The following is a 23,627-nucleotide window of genomic DNA, read 5'->3' as shown; positions in this document are numbered from 1 at the left end:
TTTGATTAATAACAGACCTCCGTTACTTCATATCAGCATTTATTTATTTCATGCAATTTTATATGTATCAAACTTAACCTTGGCAATTAGCACCACTTTGTATAATAAAAAAAGTAAAAATCTTAAAATTAAGAATCAAATTAAACATTATTTTTAAATTAAATAAATACATATGTATGTTTTAATATATAAAAACAAACATTTACTACATATTTTTCATAATCTAATGTGAATACAATCTGAATGATGGATACCATGCATAATAATAATGCATATATTTACAATAAACAAATACACAGTACAAGTAGGTAAGTAGAATAATTAAACATTTTTTGTGTTATAACACAGTCACTACATATTAAGGTTACTCACACAGGGACAGAAGAAAAACAATTCACAAGTACTGATAGAGTGCGTTTCTTCAAATATAAAATTAAAATTTTGCATCGTGTAATCATCAAACCCTGACAAAAGTCTGGTGTGTTCATCTAAAATGGGAAATGTCTGATATTTTGATATTCAATTGCAAATGAACACTCAATATATTGCGTATTTCAATTAACTTGTTTGATGAAAATGTTTGATGAAAGTCAGTATGAATGAAAGATTTATGACAATGTGACAAGATTTTCTTGAATACCTTCGGACCTATTAACAATTAGCCTCTTTACGATAATTGCAATATGAAAAGTTCCATATATATATACTCCAGACAGGTACTTGTGTGTACTGGACATTTATCACTCTTGTTTACAGATTCTGTTTAAATTTGAATACAAACCTTTGAGTCTGATTTCACTCATTATATGTTTGTAGGTTTATTGCGCTGGTATGCACAAAATCTATCAATTATAAATGCAACACTCAGATAGAGGTCTTGGTGCCCACCACTGAATGATTTTTACTGGTTCTATGTAAGACAGATCTTTTCTCTACTTTTTTTCTATCTCCTTTTCCTCTTTTATAGTTTCAGAACTTCTCCAAAAAAAGTGATAACAAACTTCCACTGTCAAAATCCATGATGGCTGACTGTCAGCAATTTTTCCCCCTGATCAGATTAAAAGTTAAACGGCCACAAGGGGAACTTACATATGAAGTTTAATATCTTCCAGAAATTTTCACAATAGTAATAAAAAATATTGCATATCAAAATCCAAGATGGCCCCCTTATTGTCCAGGGACCATTTTGTTTTCACAACCAGACTCAATCATATACACATGTAGCGGGACTGGACTGGGTCGATCATCGGTGACCAGGTAGCTCAATTGGTAGAGCATCCGGCTAGTGTCCGGAGGTCCCGGGTTCATACCCCGGTCGGGCCGCTACATTTTCCCCTCTCCTGTTACAAAATTGGCGCCCAACTAAAATACCCACGGTTGTGGTATAAGGGTCTCGTTTGTCTTTGAGGGCGAAGACTTGAAAAAAGGAGGGAGGTGTGTAGCGGGACTAGACTGGGTCGATCATCGGTGACCAGGTAGCTCAATTGGTAGAGCATCCGGCTAGTGTCCGGAGGTCCCGGGTTCGAGACCCGGTCGGGCCGCTACATTTTCCCCTCTCCTGTTACACACATATACAGTATTAAGTTTGCAAAATATCCTTCAAATACTTCTCATGAAATAGCAATAACAAACTTCAACTGTCAAAATCCAAGATAGCCAACTTGGCCATTTTGTTTTCCTGATCACATTTAAAATTGAATGGCCACAACCAAGACCAAGGGAAACTTACATATGAAGTTTGAGTAATATCCTTCCAGTTCTTTTCATGAAATAGCGACAGAAGATTTTGTATATCAAAATCCAAGATTGCCACCTATAGACCATTTGGTTTTCACAATCAGACACAAAATTGAAAGGGCTTAACTCCAGACTAAGGAAAACCTATATGTATATTAAGTTTGTGAAATATCCCTATAGTACTTCACAAAAAATAGTGATAGTCAAACTGTCAAAATCTAAGATGGCTATTTGTCTGCCATTTTGTTCTCCCCAATTAGACTCAAAATTCATAAATGGTCACAACTAGTGACCAAGAGGAAAATACATGTACATATTAAGTTTGAGAAATATCCTTCCAATATTTCATCAAGAAATAACAAGGATTCTTTAGGGACAGACGGATGGATGAACCACGGAACTTGGTCGAAGGGTGCTTTGAAATTCAAACTGTCACCAGTGAAAACAATAATGATGACGGGAATTTTAGACAAGCAAAGCTATTCACTGGCATCCAAATGCCTCTCATTGCTAGACAACTGTACTCAGTAAAAGTAGGTACTGTAGAGTCATACATTATATTGCATTAATGAGCAGTAACTGTATATCCATGACATTTGTGCCTGTTATACCAGTGTTCAGTAGATTTTTACCGCTGTTCACTGCCTCTAGAAGACTGAAAGTGTTATTATCATCAAGATATTTCTTCACATTATAACCAGATTCTTGACATTGTTGGACAAACTGTATGTCAACAGTGGCGCCTGCAGCCGTTGTGGGGCCATCCTGACCATCAGTACCACAACTGAGGAATGTCACCTGGTAAGCTTCCACTAATTTAGCGGGCATGATCTTGTTAAGTTCCATGGCACAGGCTACTGCCATCTCCTGATTGCGACCCCCTTTTCCTTTTCCCGTCACATTCACCACTGTTTCCCCTCCAGCTACTATACACACACTCTTCCCTACATTATGTGCTTCATCACTTACCGCAGCCATCTGTTTCAAAACCTTTTTGGGCAAATGTGTACAAAGTTCCAATTCTGCCTTGGTTAGTTCCTCCGAACCAACATCAGAACGCAGATATCCAAAACACAAAGTCATATACTTTGCCAGCTTTGCAAACATAGCACCAACAGACCTTGCCTCCCCATCTAGTTGAGAACTGAGAATGGTGGAGACATAGCCCTGCCTGATAGCAGTTCTGTGAGCAGTCTCTGTAGCAATGACATTACTTCCCACTATAATATTCTGAACATGAGCATACTCCTGTAGATTTGCTTCCATTGTTGGAGTACCAATGTCACTGGGATTTTTTTTGTACCTTTCTTCACTCATTTTCTTCATCAGTGTATGAGTCACTGATTTTGGAATGAGTTGATCTACACCAAGACGTCGAAAGATATCAAGGCAGATGTGTGGGGAGCTGGGATCATGCACAGTCGGTCCACTGCTAATAATATCCATCTTATCTCCGATAACATCTGATAAAATTAGACAGATAACCTGAAACACACAAGTTTCAAAAAACATTTTATAACCAAATAGATCTCCCAACGGTTTTGATATAAATAAGTAGATAATCAGCAACTACTAGATGCAAACCTTACCGTGCCAAATAAGCTTGTATTACTTACATTACAGGCGTTTCAATGCAATATAAAACATTAATAGCTGATAATTGGCTTTAGTTAACAGATAAACTATAATGTAGTTAGTTGGATCATCCTACCTCACAGGGCTTGGCATCCCTTGCAAGTCCTCCACCTTTAAGGACCTCTGTTTGTTTACGAACAATATTGAGGTCATTGATGGTTGCCCCGTGAGTTGACAAAATGTTAGTAAGCTCAGCACTCTCCTCCAAAGTAATAGGGGGTTGAGGCAGGGGCAGGAGTGCTGATCCCCCTCCTATAAATTGAGCTTTTGTTAAATGTTTCTCAAACTAAATTTTTATATTGCCACTGTACTGTGTATACAATGGAAAACTTTTATACAAGTTACTGGATTTCAGTTAAAAACAACTCTAATCTATAAACAAGACACTTTGCCACATGAATCATGGTAAAACATGCTATGTCCAATGAGATTGATGGCTTGTCTTGTGATCAAATGACTTATTATAGGTTAATTAAGCCTATAAATACTGTGGTACGTACAGTCTACTTCATTTTTCATAAAAATTTTATCATGAAGCAATCAAAATTTATTCTGATATTACAATATTAACTTGATACAAGTTAAAAAAAACTTTCACTACAAAATTGGTTGAAATCCCTCCCACCTCTTTAATCATCACAATTCCTGCCACCAAATAATACTCATAAAGGTTAGAAAAACATGGTAAAAACATCCTACCTGATACCAAAACCAGGAGAATATCATTTTTCGTAGAATCCTTCACCAGATCCCAAATAGCCATGGCAGCTTGATGGGCTTCCTTGTCAGGTAGATTATTCTTGGCACCTTCATACACAGTGATCTTACTGTCAGGTTCCAGCAACTGATCACTGTAATCATGTCACCAATATACATGTATACTATACAAAAGGCCAAATGGACCTGTATCATTTACTGTTCTGTAGACCATATAGAGATTTTGTAGGAAGCTTTTATTTATGTGACTTTCAAAGAGACCTTCAATTAAATTTAGGTATCTTGTCAATTTCCCTTGTTTAAGGAGGGCCATTTTGTTTTATATTGATGATTCTTATCAAAATATTAATTGACCATGACTACCAGATATACCCTTTATAACTTGAAATCAATGAAACTACGGACTCTTCAACATCAGCTTAAGCTGCTTACCTTGATCTTTACTTACTATTTATGATAACAAGCAGTGACAGCTTACAACTAAGCTGTATGATAAACATGATGATTTCAATTTCGTAATTGTTGATATTCTATTTCTAGAAAATAACATTCCTGCTTCCCCTTCATACAGTGTTTACAAAAAAAATATGCCATGATTTGATATTAGGTGACTTTTTTCCATTATCACAAATTCTGTGAGAGATTACTGATGGAAAAATTACATAGCAACATAATGTTTCGAGAGATGCAGGTTGATAAAGACCTTGGGGATGCATTATATTATTAACAAGAGATCCCAGAGAGATCGTGGCGCCCTCCCTTGAATGATTTTTATAGGTTCCATGTCAGATTGATCTTCTCTCTATTTTTCCCTTCCTCTTACTAATCTGTGTAAATTGAGAAACATCTCACCAGTACTTTTCAAACAAGGGGAACCCATATATGAAATTTGAGATTTAGCGATAATGACTGTCTGTTGGCCATGTTGTTTTCAGATTGGTCCCAAAATTCAATAAAAGGGACCAAGGGGAACCTACATATGAAATTTGAGAAAGATTCCTTCAGTACATTCTGTTATATAGCGATAACAAACATCAATTGTCAAAATCCAAGATTGCTGCCTGTCGGATGTATTTTCAGAATGGTTCCAAAATGCAATATGCATAACTAGAGACCAAGGGGAACCTACATATGAAATTTGAGAAAGATCCCTTCAGTACTTTGACTACTTTCTGAGAAATAGCGATAACAAACTTCAATTGTCAAAATTCAAGATGGCTGCCTGTCGGCCATATTGTTTTCAGATTGGTCTCAAAATGCAATATGCATAACTAGGCACCGAGGGAAACCTACATATGAAATTTGAGAAAGATACATTTAATACTTTCAGAGAAATAGCGATAACAAGAATTGTTTACGGACGGACGGGACAGACAGAAGGACCACGGACGCAGGGCGATTTGAATAGCCCACCATCTAATGATGGAGGGCTAAAAATTCTATTTCCTTGTGTGATACGAAGTCAGGCATGTTCAATACTTGTTGATATGACTATAATAGTTCCATTGTGTTGCCATTCTAATTCTCATTTTGAGAATGTGACTTAACCAGATTTGACCTAAATTTATGGTGGGTGTTGTTGACTTCACCAGATTTTACTCAGATTTCTGGCAGGTGTTGTCGATGGAGCAGAAGACGTTTACTCTTCCAGAACACCTGGTCTTATTTGGCTTAATTAATTTTTTTCAATAGTCTCCATGCAAATCTACATCTTTTTGTTTGTATTTTGCCCTAATTCTATCAATTTTGAGTAAAAATTGCCATTTTGTTACCATGTTGTCATTCTCTGTCGTTTTGGGAAGAAAATTGGTGAATTAGGAAGGAAGTGTTCAGGAGTAGTTGCTATGTGTGGAAAATTGGCTTAAATAAGAAAAAAAATTGATTGTGAAATGGGCTCCAAAACCTTTCAGAAACTAAAAACTTATATCTCTATTTTATGTTTTCTACATGTTATTAAGTTTCTTTATCCCTAGAAATATTTAAACGAAGTGAGCTGCTACACAAAGTTGTCAAGGAATTAGGGCAGCAAATCTTATATATATACATGTACATGTATTCAAAAACATAACAGCTAATTGGAAATGAATCTCATCTGAAGTTCAAGTCACACTTCTAAATAAGTTAATTTCAGACTGATAGGCACAATAACATGACAAACAAATGGGTTAAATGTGTATTAAAAGGGAAATTCAAATATCAATTACTCAAGAAGTTACCTCTTGCCTGCACTGCTAAGAAGCTCACGGCATCCAAATGGGACACTGATGGCCCCTTTTATGATATGTGGTCTTAGCAGGTCGTCAACACACCTGGCCATCCCCATTACTGCCTTCCCAAATCCAACCACATTCAAATTCTTATGTAATCTATACTCTCTACCTTCTACTGTAAGTGTCTCACCATCCTTAGACAATTCTAAAACTCTTTCCATCATTTTCCTTGGCATGACTGCATCAACAGAGCTTTCAAAAATTTCTCTAATGTGAGTTCTTTGAAGATCAGTTACTTCACTCAAAAGATTGCTTGAACTTTCTTTGAATTCCATGTCTAGATTCTTGTCAGTTGTAAATTGTCGAGAGTTTCTTATTTTCACAGCAAAGAAGCCTTTCAATGCATATTCTTTGCTACGCGAAGTGGTCAAATATGATACCCTATTCAGCAGGCTGTGCTGCAGTCCTGAAGGAGTCAACCTGGAAGGAAAGTGTGAGCAGCACCTGAACACAGGTCTCCTGAAATGCAAAAAAAATAAAATCATATAAATACATCATGATATTTTAGTTTTTGATATATGGCCAAAAAGCTGATATTTGTGAAGTTAATTGCACATCTGTAGAATTGTACTATTCATCTAAGAATATTATGAGTATATACAAATGAAATCAGACTAACATCCCATTTGAAGCTGTAAGAAAATGATAGTATGAGACAGTGAATAACTAATTATAAATAATTAAACAATAATTAAAAAATTGTCTTAACCGGTATTAGAGTGTGAATTTCTCATACATCAATTTGAACACTTCTACAATAATAGTCAATTAGCTGCATGATGTATCAGCCCCTTGCCAAACACACATTTTACTGTGATATTTGAAAATATTTAGGCTATAGTCAAAGGCACTACTGAACCCATGTGCAGGAGTATGGAAGGAATGTATACCCCCACCTCTGCAGTGTCAGGATGGTTTCTACAATGTCTTCTGTTCTGTTTTTTTTCCAATTTCCAACACTTCACATGAAAATTTTTCCAATTCCTGATCGTAACTGCATACAAAAATTTCACAATTTCAACCATCTGGCCATTTCTCTAACTAGTTGACCAGGAAAAACACTGCCAGTGATTTAAATTTAATTAATCATGCACTCTGTTAGATCTACACAGTATTTTAATAGGGAATATGCATAATACACACAGACAGCTTTCTGTTACACTCCCCAAATACATTAGTCTTATAAGGATACGTTATAATATTAAAATTATAGCTGAATCTGTCCATATCAGTTGTGCAAACCAGAAACCACTGTTTGGAATTGTAGGCCTTCTGTGTACAGCCCTCATTAGTCCATATAAGATCAGTTCAGTCTGATATGCTTCCTTAAATTAAAGCATTCTCAATTTGTCAAGTTTTCTGTGTGTGGCAACTATGTACATGTATTTGACCTAATTTCAATCTTTTCACTGAGGTCAACTGAAATGGGAAATGGATATGACTGAATTTATGATCACCAGGTGGATTGTATGTTTACTACAGTACAGTACACTATGAAGTTAATATTGGGTCAAAAATTTATGCAAACAACGAATGAGATTTTGGAACGATTTGCTTCAACAGGTTCTTACGCTCAAGACGTGCTGTCTTCTTTTAGATATACTTTGAATGTATCTCTTATTGCAATCGGACTCTGAACTTACCACATAGCACTGGCCGTTTGTTGTCCTGACAGAAGATAACAATATTTTCGTCTGCTAGGGCCCTATCTATCGTCAAAATATAGTTTATATTTCTTGCGATAGGTGGCGTACTGTTCAGCACAACGTGAAAGATGTGCACCTTTGAACCAAATATGAACGACTATATAAGTTAGGTTATAAAATATATAAATAAAATATGTTATTTTTAATAATATGTGAATTTAGGCAATATATATATACATTACTGTACAATTGTATATGTGTATCAAATACTACAAAAATATATTTGTTTTGTACATTGTAATTTTACATTAATACTAGGCTCGCAGTGAATGCGTTTAGACGCCATCAATAAAATATCAAAACGAGTTGAAATGAGAGAACCGGCAAACATGAAACTCACAGATTCAGTCGTTCAGAATTTTCGCGTTGCTAAAATATTTAGAGAAAACACAGATAGAATTACAAGTTTAGACTATTCAGCTAATGGCGAAACACTTATTTCAAGCAGTGACGATGATTCAATTGTAATTTACGATTGTCAGAATGGAACGTAAGTGTGATGTCCATGCGTGGATAATTTTGGCGGGGTTGTTTTCTCCCTCTTCCCCAAAGCAGAAAATTCAATATTCAGACATAAAATTGTCGAATGATAAAAGAGACCAATATCCGAGCCCCGAGGGTTTATTTTAAAAAAAGGTGAATTGGCACAGTCTTTTGTGCTATAATCATTATTGGTACCTACGACGTATCCGGTGTAAATGAATTGTGGCCGCTTGCTTGTGTAATGTGCTGATGAGACATGTTACACAAAGTGCAGAGCTGTGTCTAGAGCACATGTAGACATCTATTATATGATCACTAGGACTACTGCAATATATGCCATTGTGTTCACTGCTGTGCACTTGATTTTTGTGTGCAAAACTGATTTGGAACACCCTCAGAAAGTTTCAATGGTTTCAATTTTGAAAATTAATGCAGCCTCTAAAATATCAAAAGTTTTAAATATTTGGTTTTGCTATTCAAACTAAAACAATATCTATTAGTATGTAATAGATTCCCAGTTTTACTTTGTGATGAGGAGAGAGCCATTTAATTGCAGAGCCTTTCTTTTTAGACAATCTTCCCAGATTTGATTACTTGATAAGTTATGGTCAAGTATCATAGTATGGCATTTTATTAATTTGCATATAATTTCTCATGATTGATCAAAACTAAACAATATGCTCACAAATATTATTTTATATGTACTCAAAAGCATGTTCCTTCATTTTTCAAACCCATTTACTTATTGATAGGTAATACAAACATTTCAATTTTGTCATGCTACTTTTTCAAAATGTTTAAATATGAAAGTTAAATACATTTTCAGTTCTTTTTATTTATTTAACTAGACCAAAGAGGACACTGAACAGTAAGAAATATGGAGTTGATCTGATTTGCTACACCCATGCTGTTAACACTGCCCTCCACAGCTCAACAAAAGTGGATGGTAAGAAATGCTTCTTTGTCGTCAAAATGTTTTGTTCAGACTGCAATGAGTGAGATCATTGATGGTGATTCATCTGCAGGAGTGGGAGTGAATCTCTTAAAAATAATAAATTACAATAAAAGTGTTTTAATTTTGAATGACACTGAAATGAAAATATACGTATTTCAGATACCATACGATATTTGTCCCTCCATGACAACAAGTATATACGGTACTTCCCTGGGCATACCAAAAAGTAAGTGTTCACTTCATTCTCTAAATATGTTTTTTTTTCTCTTGAGATTTCCTACAAATGTTTTACATGAATCTTGTTTTTTTTTATAAATTAAAAGCTCTAATTACGAAAATGACATAGCATTTTTTCAAGTCTTTGCTATTTCAAACTCAATAAAAGGTAAAATATCTCAAAATTCTGGAAATGTTTCTATATACACTGTACATGTATGTTTTTTTCTTCACTCAAATTTGTTCGTTATCAGGGTAGTGACCTTGAATATGTCACCAATCAATGACTCTTTCTTATCTGGATCCCTGGACAAAACGATACGGCTGTGGGACCTGCGATCACAGAACTGCCAGGTGAAACATTTTCAAAATTTGTCAAAACAAATCAAAGTATTATGTTAGACCATATGCTTCTTGTGTTGCTTTCTTAATAAGAGTTTGTTTTTGGTTGGAAAAGGAATATTACTATTGGCTTTAGCAGTACATTTTAATTTCTTTGGTCAAATGAAATTTAACATTTTAAGGTTTCTGCTTAACAGAGTATATTTTGTTCTATGGATAATGAATCGTTGAAAATGTATGGGAAATATTCTGAATTTCTTCTGTTTTACTTTATTTTACTCATGTAATAATTTCTTTACATGACCAGGGATTGATGCATTTGCCTGGTCGTCCAGTAGCTGCATTTGATCCCGATGGCCTCATCTTCGCAGCAGGGATCAATTCAGAGGTTGTCAAGTTGTATGATTTGAGATCCTTTGACAAGGTAATTTTTAAGGCATCCATACTCGGATAATCTTTGAACATGGATGAGGAGTTTGACCCTACCTTTGCATAATTCAGGGATTAAAACTCAATTTCGAAAATGAGTGGTTGAAACAGAAATGCATATTAATGAGCTTGCATGATTTATCACTAAGAAACATGCATAACTGTGTTATGTTTGTTGGGAGATGTCTATCTCTTTGTTTGTCTTTCACTGAAAATGTCTTAACCATACGGCTGCTTCATTATTTGTATATTTTGCATTTCTTGTGTATTCTTTATGACATCACCAATGTCCATTACTATTTTGTTTCTTTGAGGGCTCACACTAAAGGAATCTTCTATGTGAACACTTGATAGAAAAGTTCTCAGAAAAAAAATGTTCTGTATAGAAAAATCCATGTGTATGTGACAATCTGAAACACTTCAGTAAGCATTGCAATGTGTACAAGTAGTATAGCAGTCACTTTGTACATTTCTGTTAAATTGTTAAGTATCATTTGAAGAAACTTCCAGCAATGTATCTGCATTTTGGAATATTGGGTCATTTTCAATTGTATCATTAAAATCTATAGATGTCAACATTTTAAATTTCTAGAATCCTTTGTCAAATTTCCATGGAGTAAAGGATTTGAATGAGACTTGCATGTATATTTTTACTAAATACAATGTACATATTTAGACAATGAAACACGTTCTGTTCTACAAATCAGGTCTGCTGAAACTATGCAAGTTCAATCAGTTTAAAGGGACAAAGATCTGTAAAAGATTGTCTGTATTGACTGCTTAAATAGCTATGGAGTTTTCCTTGATCTTGTTTATGTTTAATAAATTTACACCCTTTGATATCTAAAGATGATGTTTTTTTGCAGGGTCCTTTTACTCATTTCAAATTGTCACAAGACCGTGGCTGTGACTGGACAGGGATGAAGTTTAGTCCAGATGGTAAACTTATCCTCATCTCTACAAATGGACAAATCCTCAGACTGATTGATGCATTCCAGGGGACACCCCTTCAGACATTCATGGTTTGTTGTTATTAAGGAACTTGCTGTTTATAAAGGAAAGGCTTTCTAGTTGATGTAATTGGAGTTGGTAATTCACCCATTCCCATTTTAATATGGACTATTATATTAATTCCTCTTTAAAAAAAATATAAGATATTTATCTTAAAGTAAAATTGCAATACCTTTGTGTACAAGTTAGAGCTACATCTGCATTACATTATATTGCAAAATTTATCACAATTTTAAAAGGATACATTAAAAGATATTCAAATATAGATTAGATTTAAAACTTTAATTGTACTTTTCCTGAAAAATTTTTTTTTTCATCAAGTTTCATATAGAATAATATTCTTTAAGTTTAATACCTATATTGCATACCATGTTGTCTCTATGACAGGGGTTCCAGAACAACAAAGGAATTCCACTGGAGGCATCCTTCAGCCCAGATTCTCAGTTTGCAATGTGTGGTATGTTTTAACATTAATATTAAAACTGGTGATGTCTTTATGTGGGGTTTCACCATCAGGAAAAACAGAATCAACAATGAAACACACAGAACATTATATTAAATATATCATCAATTGTTTCCATCTATTTAGTTCCTCTTTCATTCTCTTTACAATACATGTATTGGTAAATTTTATGAAGATTTGAATTATACTTATCTATCTTTATGAACCAACCATCATCATTGTCGTTGCCACCTATACTCTGCCATCATCAGATGGTAGGCTGATCAATCGCCCTTCATCTATTATCTGTCTTTATAGATTATTTTTTTTATCACTATCAATAAGTAAATCTGGATGGATCTTTCTCAAAAACATATGTAGGTTCCCTTTGGAGCTAGTTTTGCATGGTCAGTTTTGTGATCGATTGAAAAAAAAAAGATGAGCAAAGACAGCTTTGTTGAACATGTGAAATTTAAAGCTTGTTGGTGTTGTATTTAAGAAAGTACTGGATGTACATACATAAAAATTCCATTTGTTAGGCTGTTTTTGCAGAGAGAGTAATGAATGGATCTTGCTGAAATTTTATAGATACCTTGGTAGGTTTTCCTTGGTTTGTTGTTGAAGTAATTATATAATAGAAGAACAAGATACTTAATAAGCAACAACCTTGGATTGTTGTGCATGTTAAAATTAGACTGGTCAGAAAAGCAACCTTAACCCTTAGACTTTCAGTTTGTTGTTTCCATCTCTAGGAAATACCATATGCTCAATACTTCTTAACTATATGTAAGTTGCTCTTGGTCAATTGTGAGTAAGATAATTTGCTGTTAGCTATCTTGGATTTCTACTCTTGATTCTTCTTACTTGTGGCCAATTTATAAAACTTGGTAGATATTGTCATGGAGATTATAATTGTCACACTTCTTCATTTGCAACAAATAATCTTAACAATCAGAAGGCTATAAGCAAAACGTGGACATATGATTATCAACCTGATTTCAGGTGAATACAATGAGTTATCAACCCCAGAAAATGGTATTCCCGAGGCCGAAGATCAAAGGAAATATCATTTTCGAGGGTTGATAAATCATTGTATTCACCTGAAAACAGGTCGATAACTGCTTTATTATATGACAAAACTGCAACATTTTAACATTACAGAACAATTCTCAATACATGTCATAGATAATAGTGATGGACTGGAGAAATGACAGTAAATAAGACAAAATCAGCAATGAATTTAAACTTTGTTATTCATTATTGCTTAAAATTCAACAAAATGTAAATGTAACAATATTTACGAATTCAGTCTACTAAACTCTATCTGAGAGCACATACATGTATATGTAAGCATACATTTTTGTCAACACTGATTGTGGAAAAGTCCCTTGTTACTATATTTGGGTACAAACTCCAGTTGTTGGATTGTTATAACACCCTGTAGCACAGATTTGGGGTTGATATAATATTTGAGCGAAGTGAGAACGTTTAGAATTGGCCAATCAGATAAGGGGGGAAAATCAGTCATATTATAAACTGTTATAACAGCAGTTATTTCCAATTTGCTTGCATCTGGCTGAAAAAGTTAATATCTTGCATTGCTGTTTGTTACAGGTTCTACTGATGGTAGGATACATATCTGGAATACAGACACCGGGGTGAGGGTGTCCGTGCTCAACTGTGATCACCCAGGGCCAGTTCAATGTGTGCAGTTCAACCCCAAATACATGATGTTGGCAACAGCCTGCACGAACATGGTAAGTTTGTGTTCAGGATGTTCTGTGGAATGTCAATGTCATAATAAGAGCTTTTATATTGGGCCCTTTTCCCTGTTGAAATTACTTTAAATTTCAGCCAATTTTTTCCCAAAATTTGCAGTTTGTTCCTGCATATTTCATTCCCAATTCGCTTATTTTCTCCCCAAAATGAGGGAAAGCCTTATCTTGATGAAAAAAAATCTCGTGTAATATTGCTGAATGTATTGTCTTTCTTTTGTATTGAATGACATGCAATGACAAATTTTAAATAGTTTCTTGTGTAAATGATTTTGTTTATTTTGTGTTTTAGGCTTTCTGGCTCCCCTACATTGATGACTGAGTGTGATTACAGAACATTAGATACATTGAAATATTTTAAATGTGTGGTTACTCCAGGTCAGGAGGGCAAGGACAAATCAAACTGTGATTAACAATGTACAGGTTACATATACTGATGTGCATTGGACAGGATACTGGTGTAAAATCAGGATGTACAGTAAATTTAACAAAGAATTGTGTACAGTGATTGGTCAGAGTACTGTGTACAGTGAGTCATCAGTGTACTGTGTATAGTGATTGGGCAGAGTACTGTGTACAACTGAGTCATCGGTGTACAGTGAGTCATCAGAGTACTGTGTACAGGGAGTCATCCGTGTACTGTGTAAAGTGAGTCATCAGAGTACTGTGTACAACTGAGTCATCAGAGTACTGTGTACAGTGAGTCATCAGTGTACAGTGAGTCATCAGAGTACTGTGTACAGTGAGTCATCAGAGTACTGTGTACAGTGAGTCATCAGTGTACAGTGATTTGACAGAGTACTGTGTACAGTGAGTCATCAGAGTACTGTGTACAGTGAGTCATCAGTGTACAGTGAGTCATCAGAGTACTGTGTACAGTGAGTCATCAGAGTACTGTGTACAGTGAGTCATCAGTGTACAGTGAGTCATCAGAGTACTGTGTACAGTGAGTCATCAGAGTACTGTGTACAGTGAGTCATCAGAGTACTGTGTACAACTGAGTCATCAGTGTACTGTGTACAACTGAGTCATCAGAGTACTGTGTACAGTGAGTCATCAGAGTACTGTGTACAGTGAGTCATCAGTGTACTGTGTACAGTGAGTCATCAGAGTACTGTGTACAACTGAGTCATCAGAGTACTGTGTACAACTGAGTCATCAGAGTACTGTGTACAACTGAGTCATCAGTGTACTGTGTACAGTGAGTCATCAGAGTACTGTGTAAAGTGAGTCATCCGTGTACTGTGAGTCATCAGAGTACTGTGTATAGTGATTGGGCAGAGTACTGTGTACAACTGAGTCATCGGTGTACTGTGAGTCATCAGAATACTGTGTACAACTGAGTCATCAGAGTACTGTGTACAGTGAGTCATCAGTGTACTGTGTACAGTGAGTCATCAGAGTACTGTGTACAGTGAGTCATCAGAGTACTGTGTACAGTGAGTCATCAGAGTACTGTGTACAGTGAGTCATCTGTGTACAGGGAGTCATCCGTGTACTGTGAGTCATCAGAGTACTGTGTACAACTGAGTCATCAGTGTACTGTGTATAGTGATTGGGCAGAGTACTGTGTACAACTGAGTCATCGGTGTACTGTGAGTCATCAGAATACTGTGTACAACTGAGTCATCAGAGTACTGTGTACAGTGAGTCATCAGTGTACTGTGTACAGTGAGTCATCAGAGTACTGTGTACAGTGAGTCATCAGAGTACTGTGTACAGTGAGTCATCTGTGTACAGGGAGTCATCCGTGTACTGTGAGTCATCAGAGTACTGTGTACAACTGAGTCATCAGAATACTGTGTATAGTGAGTCATCGGTGTACTGTGAGTTAACAGTGTACTGTGTAGTGAGTCATCAGAGTACTGTGTACAACTGAATCATCAGAATACTGTGTATAGTGATTGGTCAGAGTACTGTGTACAACTGAGTCATCAGTGTACAGTGAGTCATCCGTGTACTGTGAGTCATCAGAATACTGTGTACAACTGAGTCATCAGAGTACTGTGTACAGTGAGTCATCAGAGTACTGTGTACAGTGAGTCATCAGAGTAATGTGTACAGTGAGTCATCAGAGTACTGTGTACAGTGAGTCATCAGAGTACTGTGTATAGTGAGTCATCGGTGTACTGTGAGTCATCAGAGTACACACAGTGAGTTAACAGTGTACTGTGTACATTGAGTCATCAGAGTACTGTGTACACTGATTGGACATACTATGGTACACAGTGATTAAACAGAGTACTCTAGTTATTGGACAGGGTACTGTGTGCAGTAATTGGACAGGGTACTGTGTGCAGTAATTGGACAGGGTACTGTGTGCAGTAATTGGACAGGGTGCTGTGTGCAGTAATTGGACAGAGTACTGTATGCAGTCATTTGACAGGTTACTGTGAACAGTCATTTGACAGGGTACTATGTACAGTCATTGGGCAGAATACTATGTACAGTCATTGGACAGGTTACTATGTACAGTCATTGGGCAGAATACTATGTACAGTCATTTGACAGGGTACTATGTACAGTCATTGGACAGGTTACTGTGAACAGACATTTGACAGGGTACTATGTACATTCATTGGACAGGTTACTATGTACAGTCTTTTGACAGGGAACTATGTACAGTCATTTGACAGGGTGCTATGTACGGTCATTTGACAGGGTACTATGTACAGTCATTGGACAGGTTACTATGTACAGTCAGTGGGCAGAATACTATGTACAGTCATTTGACAGGGTACTATGTACAGTCATTGGACAGGTTACTATGTACAGTCAGTGGGCAGGTTACTGTGTAGAGTCAGTGGACAGGGTACTATGTACAGTCATTGGACAGGTTACTATGTACAGTCATTGGACAGGTTACTATGTACAGTCATTGGACAGGTTACTATGTACAGTCATTTGACAGGTTACTGTGTACAGTCATTGGACAGGTTACTATGTACAGTCATTGGACAGGTTACTATGTACAGTCATTTGACAGGGAACTATGTACAGTCATTGGACAGGTTACTATGTACAGTCATTGGACAGGTTACTATGTACAGTCATTTGACAGGGAACTATGTACAGTTATTTGACAGGGTGCTATGTACAGTCATTTGACATGGTACTGTGTAGTCAGTGGGCAGGTTACTGTGTACAGTCAGTGGACAGGGTACTATGTACAGTCATTGGACAGGTTACTATGTACAGTCATTGGACAGGTTACTATGTACAGTCATTGGACAGGTTACTATGTACAGTCATTGGACAGGTTACTATGTACAGTCCGTGGACAGGGTACTATGTACAGTCATTGGACAGGTTACTATGTACAGTCATTGGACAGGTTACTATGTACAGTCATTGGACAGGTTACTATGTACAGTGATTAATGTACCTATATACAGTCATTAGACAGAGTAATGATTAGACAAAGTGCTAGTGTCAACACTTTGAGAGATGGCAGTACAAACTGTTCAATAGAAGATTGTTTTGTTTGTTGTCCTTATAAGTACTTTTTTTGCTAAAACGACATTCAGTGCTAGCTCATTGACTCAAATTATCATTTAAGTACAAGTGATACACTATCCCTACAGTATTGAGAACAAAATACTGAATTAATAGTATCCCTACAGTATTGAGAACAAAATACTGAATTAATAGTTGTGTTACTGTTAAGATATTTCTTCAATAATATTCTGCAAGTACGTATACTTATTCATTCATTTGATCATGACACATATGATAGCATCAGGATCAAAGGTATCTGCTATTGTTTAGACTTAATATTGTCTCGGGGAGAGGAGGGGCGTATTATAATGTTAGGATTGAAGCACAGTTATCCTGAATGCTTGGATATATACATGTTACTTTTTACTTTTTTTCCCCTGACCCTTGTTTGTATATGTATAGGATTGGATGTACTCCTGTTATTTTAGGGATTCTATTAATAGATGTATATTGTGTTCAATTTGCGATACAACGATCATAATAAGGTTTAAAACTAGAAAATTTCAACTATCTGTAATCAGTATTTAAATTTTCTGGTTATTAAACAGAAGTGGATAAAGGAAATGGAGGTTGATCATGTTTTTCATCATGTTCATCAAAGTCAAGACCAAAGTTGCATCTCTCCCATCTAGTTTGAAAAGTATGATAGATAATTTTATGAGTAATGAAGAAGTCCTGTCATCAATGTTACTTTATTGAGATTCATTTATTTGATAGTGTGCGTTGTACAGTTTATGATGTGTTTGTGAGTATATTAGGTAGAATTCATCAAAATATCATAATGTGCATGTTCTGTTGTAAAAGATTTTTATACTGTCTTTGATATTCTATTGAATATTTTGAATGAATGGAAGTTTGAGAGTTCGTGAGACATGAGTAAACCCAATACAAGATATACTATAGCTAGTGTACTGTATGTGGTGAAATAAAACTGAAACACAAATATATATAGGTGTTCCTTGACTCTATACAATAACCAGACATTGGTCTCGGATATACTTGCCAGAACTTGAAATCAAGGTTAATACAGACACTGGATACCGATTGGATAAATCTAGTTTGAGCTGAATATTGTTCATTTGCAATTTGTTGTTGAATTCATGCAACTGTCCTGAAATCTAGCAAAACAACCAAAATTATAACTTTAGTTAGAACACTTTCCCCAAGATCTTTCCAGAAAAAGTGTCGGTTAAATTCCATTGGTTGAATTCAAAAAGATTAAAACGTGGTTCTAGCTTGCTTATTCGAAGGAGTTAGTGTTAATATTGTCCCCTTTGGGCCAGCAGTGGTGTTAATATATTTAGTCACCCTGTGGTCAGCGGTGGTGTTAATATAGTCCCCCTGTGCACATGGTCAGCAGTGGTGTTAATATAGTCACCCTGTGGTCAGCGGTGGTGTTAATATAGTCACCCTGTGGTCAGCGGTGGTGTTAATATAGTCACCCTGTGGTCAGCGGTGGTGTTAATATAGTCACCCTGTGGAGTAGTGGTGTTAATATAGTCACCCTGTGGTCAGCGGTGGTGTTGATATATATAGTCGCCCTGTGGTCAGCGGTGGTGTTAATATAGTCACCCTGTGGTCAGCGGTGGTGTTGATATATATATATAGTCACCCTGTGGTCAGCGGTGGTGTTAATATAGTCACCCTGGGGTGTTAATATAGTCACCCTGTGGTGTTAATATAGTCAATCTGTGGTCAGCAGTTGTGTTAATATAGTCACCCTGTGGTCAGCAGTTGTGTTAATATAGTCACCCTGTGGTCAGCAGTTGTGTTAATATAGTCACCCTGTGGTCAGCAGTTGTGTTAATATAATCCCCCTGTGGTCAGCGGTGGTGTTAATATAGTCACCCTGTTGTCAGCAGTGTTGTTAATATAGTCACCCTGTGGTCAGCAGTTGTGTTAATATAATCCCCCTGTGGTCAGCGGTGGTGTTAATATAGTCACCCTGTTGTCAGCAGTGTTGTTAATATAGTCACCCTGTGGTCAGCAGTTGTGTTAATATAGTCACCCTGTGGTCAGCGGTGGTGTTAATATAGTCACCCTGTGGTCAGCAGTTGTGTTAATATAGTCACCCTGTGGTCAGCAGTGGTGTTAATATAGTCACCCTGTGGTCAGCAGTGGTGTTAATATAGTCACCCTGTGGTCAGCGGTGGTGTTAATATAGTCACCCTGTGGTCAGCAGTGGTGTTAATATAGTCACCCTGTGGTCAGCAGTGGTGTTAATATAGTCACCCTGTGGTCAGCAGTTGTGTTAATATAATCCCCCTGTGGTCAGCGGTGGTGTTAATATAGTCACCCTGTTGTCAGCAGTGTTAATATAGTCACCCTGTGGTCAGCAGTTGTGTTAATATAGTCACCCTGTGGTCAGCAGTGGTGTTAATATAGTCACCCTGTGGTCAGCAGTGGTGTTAATATAGTCCCCTTGTGGTCAGCAGTGGTGTTAGTATAGTCACCCTGTGGTCAGCGGTGGTGTTAATATAGTCACCCTGTGGTCAGCAGTGGTGTTAATATAGTCACCCTGTGGTCAGCAGTTGTGTTAATATAGTCACCCTGTGGTCAGCGGTGGTGTTAATATAGTCACCCTGTGGTCAGCAGTGGTGTTAATATAGTCACCCTGTGGTCAGCAGTTGTGTTAATATAATCCCCCTGGGATCAGCCGTGGTGTTAATATAGTCACCCTGTGGTCAGCCGTGGTGTTAATATAGTCACCCTGTGGTCAGCAGTGGTGTTAATATAGTCACCCTGTGGTCAGCAGTGGTGTTAATATAATCCCCCTGGGATCAGCCGTGGTGTTAATATAGTCACCCTGTGGTCAGCAGTTTCATAACATTCCAGTGTACAATATCGAATATTGCTTTAAAATTTTTCTGTCACTTTTGATGACTGAGAAGTTGTCGCACTATATTCATTGATCTTAAATAAAAACTAAACCATTTCGGATCCATTTCCATGTTTTAATCAATGATATAACAGACTTTCTAGAGCATATACAGCACTTTCAGTAATCTTGCACCATACACTAACTGTAAAGGTTGTAACTATATAAAATGTATTCAATTTACAATATTGCAATATAAGATTAGTATGTATTAAAGTATATATATCCCAGCACTTGACATATAATTGTCAATCTATTGATAGCTTGTCAGTATCACGAAAAGGATAAACACAGAGGTGTAGCAACAGGTCGGGGGCAGGTCATGATCAATGACAACATTGTGACATGGTATAAGGTGATCTTGAGTCAAATCACTCTTAATATTACATTATATAGAATACCTGCTTGTTACCATACCCCACTGTTCAGTCAGGCTTCCCATTTGGCACATGCCAGGAATGCATAAATTTACTCCCAACTGAAAATCAAGCAACTTAACATAGGCATACCGCTGTAAATCACAGTGCTATACTTTGGTCTACTTAAACAACATATGACGCGCCATAGCCTGATCTGAGCACTTTCCACACAAACCATGCTCTTCTAATACTCTTATTTACCCAGTCATTTATTGCATATAATGCAATCACACAGTTTACATCATAATTGCTTAATCAGCAAAAACTTTCAAAAACAAAAATCTGTACATATGCTGTCTTCGAGAATGCTACATTCTTCAAATCCTCATTTACCTGATACCTGCTCCAAATGAATAATACATAAGGGGAATTAAACGTGATCTTTGATTCTGTTTCTTTGAACATACATGCCATATTAGACAACACAGAGACAGCCTAGCAGTGTAGCCTACTAGATACACCAACTCTTTACCATGACACCACTAGGGAGTAATGTCCAAGGGTAATTGTTGTATCCTACTAGATACACCAACTCTTTACCATAACACCACTAGGGAGCAATGTCCAAGGGTAATTGTTGTATCCTACTAGATACACCAACTCTTTACCATAACACCACTAGGGAGCAATGTCCAAGGGTAATTGTTGTATCCTACTAGATACACCAACTCTTTACCATGACACAACTAGGGATCAATGTCCAAGGGTAATTGTTGTATCCTACTAGATACACCAACTCTTTACCATAACACCACTAGGGAGCAATGTCCAAGGGTAATTGTTGTATCCTACTAGATACACTAACTTTTTACCATAACACCACTAGGGAGCAATGTCCAAGGGTAATTGTTGTATCCTACTAGATACACCAACTCTTTACCATGTCACCACTAGGGAGTAATGTCCAAGGGTAACTGTTGTATCCTACTAGATACACCAACTCTTTACCATGACACCACTAGGGAGCAATGTCCAAGGGTAATTGTTGTATCCTACTAGATACAACAACTCTTTACCATGACACCACTAGGGAGCAATGTCCAAGGGTAATTGTTGTATCCTACTAGATACACCAACTCTTTACCATTACAACACTAGGGAGCAATGTCCAAGGGTAATTGTTGTATCCTACTAGATACACCAACTCTTTACCATGACAACACTAGGGAGCAATGTCCAAGGGTAATTGTTGTATCCTACTAGATACACCAACTCTTTACCATGACACCACTAGGGAGCAATGTCCAAGGGTAATTGTTGTATCCTAGATACACCAACTCTTTACCATTACACCACTAGGGAGTAATGTCCAAGGGTAATTGTTGTATCCTACTAGATACACCAACTCTTTACCATGACACCACTAGGGATCAATGTCCAAGGGTAATTGTTGTATCCTACTAGATACACCAACTCTTTACCATGACATCACTAGGGAGCAATGTCCAAGGGTAACTGTTGTATCCTACTAGATACACCAACTCTTTACCATGTCACCACTAGGGAGTAATGTCCAAGGGTAACTGTTGTATCCTACTAGATACACCAACTCTTTACCATGACACCACTAGGGAGCAATGTCCAAGGGTAATTGTTGTATCCTACTAGATACACCAACTCTTTACCATCACACCACTAGGGAGTAATGTCCAAGGGTAATTGTTGTATCCTACTAGATACACCAACTCTTTACCATGACACCACTAGGGATCAATGTCCAAGGGTAATTGTTGTATCCTACTAGACTGTACACCAAATCTTAACCATAACACCACTAGGGATCAATGTCCAAGGGTAATTGTTGTATCCTACTAGATATACCAACTCTTAACCATGACACCACTAGGGAGCAATGTCCAAGGGTAATTGTTGTATCCTACTAGATACACCAACTCTTTACCATAACACCACTAGGGAGCAATGTCCAAGGGTAACTGTTGTATCCTACTAGATACACCAACTCTTTACCATAACACCACTAGGGAGCAATGTCCAAGGGTAATTGTTGTATCCTACTAGATACACCAACTCTTTACCATGACACCACTCGGGAGCAATGTCCAAGGGTAATTGTTGTATCCTACTAGATACACCAACTCTTTACCATGACACCACTAGGGAGCAATGTCCAAGGGTAACTGTTGCCTCCTCAGTCTGTTATATTAACACTAGATATCAGTTTACAGTGATGGGAGATTTAATTACTAATCATAGACACCAATGTCCGTTAAAGCAAAACTTAATTTCAGCTAACTACTAAATATAAACACCAGTTACCATAATAACTACATTTATATTCATATCTCATCAAAAATGGAAGATGACGACATATCACAAAAATTCATGATAAACCCATAACCACCTGCGATAGTTATATACATTATAGAATTTATACAATAAACATTGTTTCACAACTTGATAAAACACAGATAAAATTTGGTCTGATGATTTGTGTGTATACATTAATTACATGTATATAACACAACTATATTATAATTATATATTGTACATGTAATGATATAAAAGCAGATTCTCAACAATCAGAAACTTTACAAACCGGCCAAATTGTATAGTCACCATGAAGTGCGGTTTAGACAGTGTCCACTGTATAACCATAACTAGGGTATACCTACACTATAGCCATGACCTTCCATTACATTGTCACTCCTAGCTACACCATGTAAGCTATGCCCCTTTTAAGATGGCGCCTGCCTTTAAGGCTGAAACATGTTGGCAACCAGCAGAATGAAGACTATATTGTATGAAACCTGGCTTCAGCAGCTGCTCTCCTTCTGTTTTGATTTGTTTGCTGTTATTTTAACAGGGCTCTGCATACCACTAAGTATCCTCATGAAACCAAGCAGATGAACCTGAACAACACATATACAAACTTGTCAGGACGTTGGTTCTTGGAGAATTTCTCCAAATGGAGATTTTTCTCATCTTTATTTTTTAGTAATAGTTTTACTTATCTATAACGGTAATAAAAATACTAAGAATTATTATAGTTAAATAAACAAGTTTATAACCATGGAATGCTACTTAGCTTATGACTAGTCAAAACAAAGTAATGAAGAAAGGGAACATTCATCCTGTTAACAAAATGTATTAACA

General features: G+C 36.7%; 2 protein-coding genes and 1 long non-coding RNA gene across 3 annotated transcripts; 2 read left to right on the top strand and 1 right to left on the bottom strand.

The window, feature by feature from the left end:
• Nucleotides 1-1,431: 1,431 nt before the first annotated feature.
• Nucleotides 1,432-8,107, bottom strand: LOC117331850 (glycerate kinase-like). Its single transcript, XM_033890799.1, has 5 exons — nucleotides 8,003-8,107; nucleotides 6,306-6,818; nucleotides 4,072-4,223; nucleotides 3,449-3,624; nucleotides 1,432-3,222 (listed from the first exon to the last, which is right to left on the bottom strand). Exons 1-5 carry the CDS (start codon nucleotides 8,005-8,007, stop codon nucleotides 2,293-2,295), a joined length of 1,776 nt encoding a protein of 591 aa, XP_033746690.1. The 5' UTR covers nucleotides 8,008-8,107; the 3' UTR covers nucleotides 1,432-2,292.
• A 227-nt stretch (nucleotides 8,108-8,334) lies between these two features.
• LOC117331844 (WD repeat-containing protein 82-like) lies at nucleotides 8,335-15,342 on the top strand. Its single transcript, XM_033890797.1, has 9 exons — nucleotides 8,335-8,555; nucleotides 9,397-9,494; nucleotides 9,663-9,729; nucleotides 9,974-10,073; nucleotides 10,369-10,485; nucleotides 11,357-11,512; nucleotides 11,889-11,958; nucleotides 13,558-13,700; nucleotides 14,011-15,342. Exons 1-9 carry the CDS (start codon nucleotides 8,335-8,337, stop codon nucleotides 14,038-14,040), a joined length of 1,002 nt encoding a protein of 333 aa, XP_033746688.1. The 3' UTR covers nucleotides 14,041-15,342.
• A 209-nt stretch (nucleotides 15,343-15,551) lies between these two features.
• Nucleotides 15,552-18,163, top strand: LOC117331847. Its single transcript, XR_004533674.1, has 2 exons — nucleotides 15,552-17,077; nucleotides 17,125-18,163. It is a non-coding gene; the product is annotated as an uncharacterized LOC117331847 (long non-coding RNA).
• The last annotated feature ends 5,464 nt before the right edge of the window (nucleotides 18,164-23,627 follow it).

The sequence above is a fragment of the Pecten maximus genome, chromosome 7, assembly GCF_902652985.1.
Source record: "Pecten maximus chromosome 7, xPecMax1.1, whole genome shotgun sequence".
Classification (NCBI taxonomy): Eukaryota; Metazoa; Mollusca; class Bivalvia; order Pectinida; family Pectinidae; genus Pecten; species Pecten maximus.
Note: the sequence above shows the minus strand (reverse complement) of the source record. Positions and strands in the feature narration are given on the sequence as shown.

Excerpts from the sequence above, each read along its gene's own strand:
- LOC117331844 (XM_033890797.1), top strand. The coding sequence starts at position 8,335 with ATGCGTTTAGACGCCATCAATAAAATATCAAAACGAGTTGAAATGAGA. Across the intron at positions 8,556-9,396 it reads TACGATTGTCAGAATGGAAC|ACCAAAGAGGACACTGAACA; the intron begins GTAAGTGTGATG and ends TTATTTAACTAG. Across the intron at positions 9,495-9,662 it reads CAGCTCAACAAAAGTGGATG|ATACCATACGATATTTGTCC; the intron begins GTAAGAAATGCT and ends TACGTATTTCAG.
- LOC117331850 (XM_033890799.1), bottom strand. Across the intron at positions 4,224-6,305 it reads CTTAGCAGTGCAGGCAAGAG|TGATCAGTTGCTGGAACCTG; the intron begins GTAACTTCTTGA and ends ACATGATTACAG. Across the intron at positions 3,625-4,071 it reads TCTCCTGGTTTTGGTATCAG|GAGGGGGATCAGCACTCCTG; the intron begins GTAGGATGTTTT and ends CTCAATTTATAG.